General features: G+C 50.3%; 1 protein-coding gene and 1 long non-coding RNA gene across 2 annotated transcripts in view; both read right to left on the minus strand.

Annotated features, from left to right (window-relative positions):
* Window positions 1-9,688, minus strand: part of LOC144942307 (uncharacterized) — a 549,184-nt gene that overhangs the window by 513,642 nt on the left and 25,854 nt on the right. The window lies entirely within an intron of this gene.
* UBE2M (ubiquitin conjugating enzyme E2 M) lies at window positions 301-9,516 on the minus strand. The gene is made up of 6 exons (XM_078869076.1): window positions 9,227-9,516; window positions 5,163-5,257; window positions 4,185-4,223; window positions 3,446-3,549; window positions 1,756-1,819; window positions 301-1,479 (listed from the first exon to the last, which is right to left on the minus strand). Exons 1-6 carry the CDS (start codon window positions 9,330-9,332, stop codon window positions 1,339-1,341), a joined length of 549 nt encoding a protein of 182 aa, XP_078725202.1. The 5' UTR covers window positions 9,333-9,516; the 3' UTR covers window positions 301-1,338.

The raw sequence follows: 9,688 nt of genomic DNA on the forward strand, positions 1-9,688 counted from the left end.
GAGAACCACTCCAAACCCTTCTATCGTCTTACTACCCCCACCACCACCAAAGAAATGATATACCAGCAACATCCTGGTGGAGATTATTGTTCTTGGTCAACAAGGCCCTGAACTAAAAGGGAAAACATTATTAGGCAACGTTGCTGGCAATGGACCTTCATCGCAGAAAGACTGAAGAAAAGTCGGAGACTGCACACTGCACCACACACACACACCATGTGGCCCTGATCAAAATTAAACTTGAGGAACGTTTTTAGATGAAGCAAGTGGGGAGTGAACAAACGTGCTCGGTTGTATAAATTGAAAATGTACTTTATTGTGACCTTGATGTTCAGACGATGATGAAGATGATGACGATGATAATGATGACGACAACGGTTACAACGGTGACGCCATCCCAGTACACACTTTAACGTATTTCTCCGGTCCACAAAATCCAATTTGGGTGATAGGAAATTCGCAAAAAAAGCACTTTAACATCCTTCCTTGCAAACGAAGCCAATAAAGAGAAAGAAAAAAAGAAATACATTAACGTTTAAAATAACATGGACAAAAATAATCCCAAACTTGGCAGACTTTGTTGTCGGTTAAACGCTTCGCGGGCCTCATCTTTTTTTTTATTACATCTCATTCACGCCAAATTATTGAATGCGGCTGCGCTTAAACAGACGGCGAACGTGCGAAGCCATTTTATTTTTCCGAGCGAGCGTCGCCAAAATGTGTCGGCCGCAACTCCCTCCGGGCTGCCCGTTGCGTTGGCAAGGTGAGCTGCGAGCGAGATTGCCTGCGTCCGAATGGGCGAGACGCGGCTGACATGTTATCAGCGACTTCACCGGTGACACGGAGGTGTGGGAAGTGCACGCGCCCGATCGGCCAAACCGGCATCGAGCTCGGAGGAGACTTCCACCAATCGCATCCCGGCCTACGATCGCTTTAGGGAAGCAACCAGCATCGACATCGCGTCGGGGAAACCGTCTTGTCGAGACCGGGTCGCCCAACGGGGCCGCGGTTGCCCAACAGAGGTCGGGGGGGGTGTGTCTATTAGCGACTACCAAAACCCAACCGAGGCCCCGTTCACCAACAGACTCCGATGTCTGACAAACTGGTAGAAGCGAGCAGCAAATCGCTCCGCGCTCAAACACAACGACGAGATCTCACTCGGAATAAACGTCACACCACGCTCGCGCGACCCGCCCCGGTATCCCACTCCCCACCCCCCCCCCACCTTCCCCCCACTTTGCCCATCCATGGGAGAGGCCTCGCGACTGCTGGGGGGTGAAGGCAGGCGGCAAGCAGCGCGCACCCCCCGCCACCCGCTCCCCCCCCCCCATCCCACCCCTACTTGAGACACCGCTCAAAGTAAGTGGAGCCGATGTACCCCCCCCGCATGGAGCGATGGACGTTCTGCTCGAAGAGCTTGCGGTTGCTCTGCAGAACCTCGGCCGCCTCCTTGTTCAGCGGGTCCTCGGGGTTGGGTTCCTGCCACACGAGATCGAAACCACCATCCTCGTCAGTCACGATCATCTATCCCCACTTGCGGGATGAAAGCTTCCCCCTCCCCCCCCCCCCACCGCAAGCCGCTGCCACCATCTCGTACAGCTAGCGCCCATTGCAAGAGCCGAATTTGTCGCTCCGCCCCCATGGAAGACGTTGTCTCGGGCGAGTGGTGGATGCGGAGTGGTGGATGAAAGAAATGGTGGTTGTGGTGAGTGGTAGGTTTGGTGAGTGGTGGATGTGGCGAGTGATTCTGCTCACCAGGAATAGGTACTGTAGCCCATATATAATTGAGTTTATCGTCAGCACTGGTTTCCAGTCCTCACTGCAAACAAACATCATCATCATCACCACAACAATCTGTGGGTTAGCAGGTTGCTCGATTTGAAGCATGCGTGGACAGGTGGGGAGTGAATGACTGGGCAAATCAGTGGTGAGTGCTACCGTGTGCAAGTGAGTGGGTGTGCAACTGTGTGAGTGGCTATGCAGATGGATGTTTGTTTGTAGTGGAAGCATAGCTGGGTGATTGTCTGGGTGAGCATCTGAATGAGTGACCGGGTATGTAGCTGCTTCATATGTGGTGGGTGAGCGGCTGGATGAGTAGCTGTTTGGCCGAGTATGTGGTGGGTAAGTGATTGAGTGGCTGGGTGAGTGGAAGGTTTGGTAGCTGTATATGTGGACGGTGAGTGATTGAGTGGCTGGGTGAGTGGAGGGTTTGGTGGCTGTGTATGTGGACGGTGGTGATTGAGTGGCTGGGTGAGTGGAGGGTTTGGTAGCTGTATATGTGGACGGTGAGTGATCGAGTGGCTGGGTGAGTGGAAGGTTTGGTAGCTGTATATGTGGACGGTGAGTGATCGAGTGGCTGGGTGAGTGGAGGGTTTGGTGGCTGGGTGAGTGGAGGGTTTGGTGGCTGTGTATGTGGACGGTGAGTGATCGAGTGGCTGGGTGAGTGTAGGTTTGGTGGCTGTGTATGTGGAGGGTGAGTGATTGAGTGGCTGGGTGAGTGGAGGGTTTGGTGGCTGGGTGAGTGTAGGTTTGGTGGCTGTGTATGTGGACGGTGAGTGATCGAGTGGCTGGGTGAGTGGAGGGTTTGGTGGCTGGGTGAGTGGAGGGTTTGGTGGCTGTGTATGTGGACGGTGAGTGATCGAGTGGCTGGGTGAGTGTAGGTTTGGTGGCTGTGTATGTGGAGGGTGAGTGATTGAGTGGCTGGGTGAGTGGAGGGTTTGGTGGCTGTGTATGTGGAGGGTGAGTGATTGAGTGGCTGGGTGAGTGTAGGTTTGGTGGCTGTGTATGTGGAGGGTGAGTGATTGAGTGGCTGGGTGAGTGTAGGTTTGGTGGCTGTGTATGTGGACGGTGAGTGATTGAGTGGCTGGGTGAGTGTAGGTTTGGTGGCTGTGTATGTGGAGGGTAAGTGATTGAGTGGCTGGGTGAGTGTAGGTTTGGTGGCTGTGTATGTGGAGGGTGAGTGATTGAGTGGCTGGGTGAGTGTAGGTTTGGTGGCTGTGTATGTGGAGGGTAAGTGATTGAGTGGCTGGGTGAGTGTAGGTTTGGTGGCTGTGTATGTGGAGGGTAAGTGATTGAGTGGCTGGGTGAGTGTAGGTTTGGTGGCTGTGTATGTGGAGGGTGAGTGATTGAGTGGCTGGGTGAGTGGAGGGTTTGGTGGCTGTGTATATGGAGGGTGAGTGAGTGAGTGGCTGGGTGAGTGTAGGTTTGGTGGCTGTGTATGTGGAGGGTAAGTGATTGAGTGGCTGGGTGAGTGTAGGTTTGGTGGCTGTGTATGTGGAGGGTGAGTGATTGAGTGGCTGGGTGAGTGGAGGGTTTGGTGGCTGTGTATGTGGTGGGTAAGTGATTGAGTGGCTGCGTGAGTGAGTGGAGGGTTTTGGTGGCTGTGTATATGGAGGGTAAGTGATTGAGTGGCTGGTTGAGTGGAGCGTTTGGTGGCTGTGGCTACCGCAGGATGTTGAGACAGACGTTGCCCTCCAGGTCGATGTTTGGATGATAAACCTGAGTCTCGCACTTCACCTTGGGTGGGTCGTGTGGGTAACCCTGACCCACCTGAACAGACAACCACACAAACACAATGTGGTCAGCGAGTGCCCATTAAGGCCAACAAAAGACAAGGTGAGGCACTTAACAAGCACCACTTATGTGTGGCCACGTTTGCCTCCCCACTACTAATGCTGACCACACTGTTAACGCCACTCATTTTAGGCCAAGTCAACCTAGGTGAGGTCTCACTCATTGGTGATGTTCATCATGGCCAAGAATTGAACACGGGTCGACTGTATTGTATTACAGTTGTAAACCCGAGGCCACACACAGACAAAATTCCCCATTTAGCCACGCAGACTGTCGGGGTCGGTGCTCTTAACGAGCGCCTATTAAAGCCAAAACGAGGCACAGAGAGGTGGTGTAGCCAGCAGCACTACACCCCGCCAGCTTGGTCTTCCCAGCGCTGATCTTTCCACACAGCAACAGGTACCCATTTTAAAGCTGAGTCAACCTAGGCGAAGCCCAAGACCGGTTCAAATATTCTCCGCCGATGTTGACCGGAGCGGGAACGGAACTCAAGTTTCCCGGATTCGTAATACAGTGCACGAACCACTACGTTGAGCGCTCCCCCGTTTGGGCCACACACACACACTCACAAACACGTGCTTTTTGTTTTACTTTCACCGCTGCTACTTTACCTTAAAACTGAACACAAACTTTCCGCCTTTGTAAAATCCCTGTGAATGGCAAAACAAGAGAGTTGAGACACGTCCTTTAAAAAAACACAAAGTCAAGAGAGCGGTTGGAGATTCGGCGAGCCATTGCCACGCAAATTACACTTTGATGTCAACACAGAGAGCAGAGAAGCAGAGGCCAGAGGTGGAAGCCGCGTGCAGGAAAGTCCAGCAACGAGGCCAGGAGACAACTGTTTTACACGATGAGTGGTGGAAGTATGGAACAGGCTGCCCACACACGTGGTGGAAGTGGATTCTAATCTAAACTATTGTTTTTATTTTAACAGGTAAGGGCCCACTGAGCTATGCAGCTCTTTTTCAGAAGCAACGTGGTCACAAATTATAGCTCAACAAAGTGGGAAAACAACGGAGGATCCAGAGAAAAAATTCCAGGCAACCACGGAGAAAACATGCAAACACCAAATATACAGCAGGCGTCAGGGGTCGGGATCGAATACACGATCTCCTGCATATACTAGGCAAGGAAGATAACATCTCCTATCCACCGTGGCGCCCCATTCACCGAGACTTCACGAAAATCCCCAATGAGATTCTAGGACCCAATCGTGCTGCTCCTAGCAACTAAACGAGCCACGTGGGGCCAAATAACCCCACCCAAACCCCCTCGTTGGTAACCCTCCGCGTGTTCTTGCGCGACATTGACACTGCGCAAAGTTGCGAAGAAGCACGGAGAGATGCATGGAATTACACTTCGAAGAACACGTGGATGTCTGTACATTATTAAATTGGGAACATATAAAGATGGAAATCGCCGCCCCTTGCAAACTAAAGGTAATCCCGTCATCTAACAGTCTATGGACCTCTTGGCAAAGTCGACCGTGACAATGAAATCAAGTCTTTCAACCAGCAATGGATAGGCGACTGTGGTCCGCTTGCTTCGCATAATGATGATGGTAATGATGTTTACTATACAGTACTCACCTCATCAGGGCAAATGACGAGTCTAAAGTTAAGAAAATCGTCTGGGTCTGGAAAGACGACTTCACACGTCTTGGGCAGATTCAGTTCATTTATATCTGCGCACACACACACACACAGAGACACACACACAGACACACAGACACAGACACACAGTCAAACAAAGACAAAGCAAAAATGTGTCCCGTAAAGCCTTTGAAAGACTGCTGCGGAAGTCACGTTAGCGAGCACCTATTAAGGCCAACGCAGCACAACCGGGGTTGAGTAGCCATCGCCACACCCGACCACCCTCGTCTCGCCAGTGATGATGTTCACAAACCGCACCAGGTACTCATTGATGGGAGGCGCTGGACCAATTAAAATAATCGCCACCGTTGTTTCTTGCGAGTAAGAATTGAACTCGGGCCGCCGGGTTCGTACGCAGCGCGCTAACCACTGCGCCACCGCTCCCCCGCACAGTCAGATACGGACACATACACACGCAAAGTTACAAACGTGCAGTCACACACGGATACAATACTACACGACATCGTTATAAAATATAGTGCAATGCATTGCAACGTAACGGGTGGCAATGTATTTAACACTTCCGAACACACCGTAATGCAACTCATTTTAACCTAAATATATTGCAACTCGTGGTTTTGTTTGGTGAATGCGTTGTAACAGATTATAGCGTAACGAAATGCGTGGCCAAGTGTCAAAACGTGATTTGAAGGGACTAAAACTCCCGCATAAAACCGTAGCGCATTGTAACGTATATTGCCATGTATCGCAACGCCCTGCGAGATGCACAAGCGAGTCGTGTATACAACACCCCTGCAAGATGGACAAACACGTCGTGTACACAACGCCCTGTAACATGGACAAGCACAGTAGTAGGTTTTTACCCTTTAAACTGGTACAAAACTGACACCTTTATACAAGGCATCATGTTTGCAATAACCACAACACAAGCAGTCAAAATGCAAACAAAAAGAAACAACTCTGATAATGGTAATGATATGCACTGTCCTTGCAGTTGATTGGTCCACACCCGAGACAGCTTTCCTTAGAGCCTAGTCTCCATTGGTGTTGGACCAGATGACGCCAAAAGGCGTACGCCTGGAGACTAGGCTCTAAGAAAAGCTGTCTCGGGTGTGGACCAATCAACTTCAAGGACAGTGCATATCATTACCATTATCAGAGTTGTTTCTTTTTGTTTGCATTTTGACTGCTTGTGTTGCGGTTATTGCAAACATGATGCCTTGTATAAAGGTGTCAGTTTTGTACCAGTTTAAAGGGTAAAAACCTACTACTATATTTTGCCACTTGTAAAGGAGATGTCTCATAATGGACAAGCGAGTCGTATACACAACGCCCTGCAACACGGACAAGCAGTGGGTTCGCAGAGGTTGGCGGTGCGAATCCGGCAGGCCGCACTGGTTATTACTACTCGCGGGTCCTCTGGTTTTTCCCTCCACATGTACAAACATGCGCTTCGACTATTCAGCATACCTCTGTCAACCCCTTATCAGTGCCCCTACCTTATTACAAACCAATTCAGACTATATTGGTCTCCCCCGTGCCCATTATAAAGCTCAACGTTCAACCTACACAGCCTCATCGCAAGGTAGAAACACAAAGCAAGACAAAAATCAAATTTTGTTGCCCGTATTGAAACGGCTGTACACCGAATGGACCTGAAAACGAAATTGGTATGAAAACATAAAAATTGGTTTTACTTAGGACGCTGTCTTTCCGACAGCTCTGTTCTTCACCTGAGGACGGCTGCTTGTGAAAATTCCGTCACAGTTCCTATGATTGCTTTTTCATTGCTTTCATAGCTTTATTTTGGTGATTTCGAAAAGTGTATTGGTTTAGCCATGTTTGTTTGTTGTAGTACAGAGTTAGACTGATGGCCGTAATCTAAGTTGTCTTGTTGTTGTTGTTTGACTTGCATCCCACTGGGATTTTTGCACACAGCGTTGGTGTAACGGTGTTTTTTCTGCAATATTTTGCTGTCTTTTCTTGGATTTTCTGTTTGCACTCAGTCACATATTCACTTTAAGATGTTTTTTGTTCATGTTTTTGTTTTTTGTTTGTTGCGGTTGCACCCGATTCAAGAGCCGAATGGCTCACAGGGCTATACCTAATCAATGAACTTGAACTTGTGTTGTGGCCGAAACTTCGTGAGAATTTTATTGTTTTATTTTTATTATTTCCCTTCTACGTGACTTTGCCGAAAGATCCAAGAATAGGTTTTACCCTTTATGGCAATAAAACAGGCGTTAAGATGTTCAAACACCAAATCGCTACCTTTTGCAAGGAATTCTGTCTGCATTAACCACACGTACTTGTGGTGAACATGCAAACAAACATGCTCTGATAATAATGTCTGCATTGTCTTTGAAACTGATTGATCTACACAAGAGACGGCCTTCTTTAGCGCCAGTCTCACCAGTGTCAGACCAACGCAGGTGAGACTAGGCCCTAAACCTATTCTTATTTTTCATACTTTTAAACTGGCAAAAATTAAAGTTTTCTTAGTCTTATGCACAGCATACCTGTCAACCCCTTACACACCAATTCAGACTGTTGGTCACCCCCCCGTGCCCCTTATCAACCTCAACGTTCATCCCACAAAGTCCCATCACAAGCGAGAAACACAAACAAAAACATGGTTTTTTTGCCCGTATTCAAACGTCTATATGCCATATGGACTTAAAAACTAAATTTCCCTGTGCAAGAACACGGGTAAACCGTCACAGGTATAATTTAGATGATTTTGCTGCTATAAATGCCCTAAATGATAAGACCACTTTGTTGCGCTACCATTTGTGGCCAGGAAACTTTTGAAAATCAAGTTAATGCCTCAGTGGGCATTGCCTGGTAGGATGGGGATGATTCTAAATTTGAAGTTTTCGTGACTGCAGGGATCCATACTCTTTGATAGGGATGGTTTAGTTGAATTTGTATGTGTTTTGAGTGATTTGTTTACCTTATATACTTTGCACTCGTTTCGTGTTTTTGTCGTATTGTTTGTTTGTTGTAACGTTCGGACCCCGTGCCCCTACTGCGCATTTGTCAAAAAGGGCGCTTAATAGCTCATCAGATTTCACCTCCAGCATAAATACAAAGTCCTGAAATCTGGAATAATCACGGGCGACGTTAAAGATACCCCCCCCCCCCCCACAGAGCCTGACAGGCCATCGTGTGCAGGACGTGACGGTGACAGACGTGCGACATTTGAAGAAGAATAATAAAATAATACTGGCGAATGACTGTGAATGGGAAATCAGGGAGGCCTTTCCCCCCCGAGGAAAACAATCGTAAGATTAATACGACTGCTACCGACTACGACGTAACGCCATGGACAGAAATGTAACGGGACGCCACGCAACGGGGGCCACGTAACGTAACGAAGTAACGCGGAGAGGCACTCGCGCACATTCAAACTGAACGAAACAGCGAATTGTAACGCAGAGGAACGAGGCGGGGGCGAGGTAACGACGATGGGGCGGGGGGGGGCGAGGTAACGACGATGGGACGAGGTAACAAGCGGGGGGGGAGGCGAGGTAACGACGATGGGGCGAGGTAACAACGAGGCGGGGGGGGGGGGGCGAGGTAACGACGAGGCGGTGGGGGCGAGGTAACGACGAGGAGGGGGGGAGGTAACGACGAGGAGGGGGGGGGGTAACGAGGGGGGGGGAGGTAACGAGGGGGGGGCGAGGTAACGAGGGGGGGCGAGGTAACGAGGGGGGGCGAGGTAACGAGAGGGGGCGAGGTAACGAGGGCGGGCGAGGTAACGAGGGGGGGCGAGGTAACTAGGGGGGGGGCGAGGTAACTAGGGGGGGGGCGAGGTAACTAGGGGTGGGGCGAGGTAACGAGGCGGGAGGGGGGGGCGAGGTAACTAGGGGGGGGGGGGCGAGGTAACTACGGGGGGGGGGGCGAGGTAACGACTAGGGCGGGCGCGAGTCAACGCGGTAACGCTTAAAGGGTAACGAGGTAGGACGGCCGGTGTCGATGTGGCCTAAAAAGTAACGAGGCGACGCGAGCTAAACGACGATGTTGGTTGGCGCCATTGCCTTTGGTAACGCGCAGTTGCGCGGCCGACGCCTTCTTGGAGCCGGCCTTGGCGCCACTGGCTTCGTCATCCTTCTTCTGCTGCTTGAGGGAGAAGAGCTTTATCATCGCAGGGCGGCGATGGGGGAGCCGGGCGAGACAAGGAGGAGCAGGGAAACGACGACGAGGAGAAGGAGGAGGACGAGGAGGAGGCGATGACGACAACGAGGAGGAGGAGGCGGCGAGGCCCGGCCGCGCCGTCACTGCCACAAACAGCTGATCGCCGGAAGTTCGGGTCAAGGGTCATACGTCACCAGCTCGTTATTTTGCTTATCGACGAGTTTTAATTATTTTTTTAAATTTGTTTAAACCAACGAGCAAGGAAACTCCGTCGCCTCAACGCCGTTTGGTGCCGTGGTGGAGAAATTTGAGTTTCAGTTTAAAAAAAAAACGTTTTGAATTTACGCTGCGAGTGGTTGGCGTGG

Source organism: Lampetra fluviatilis, chromosome 27 (assembly GCF_964198595.1).
Source record: "Lampetra fluviatilis chromosome 27, kcLamFluv1.1, whole genome shotgun sequence".
Classification (NCBI taxonomy): Eukaryota; Metazoa; Chordata; class Hyperoartia; order Petromyzontiformes; family Petromyzontidae; genus Lampetra; species Lampetra fluviatilis.

Bases quoted from the DNA above. Each gene is read 5' to 3' on its own strand.
- UBE2M (XM_078869076.1), bottom strand. From the start codon at position 9,332: ATGATAAAGCTCTTCTCCCTCAAGCAGCAGAAGAAGGATGACGAAGCC. The intron at 5,258-9,226 runs GCAATGGCGCCA...GTGTGTGCGCAG, and splicing joins GCAACTGCGCGTTACCAAAG to ATATAAATGAACTGAATCTG. The intron at 3,550-4,184 runs GTAAAGTAGCAG...TTGTCTGTTCAG, and splicing joins AGTTTGTGTTCAGTTTTAAG to GTGGGTCAGGGTTACCCACA.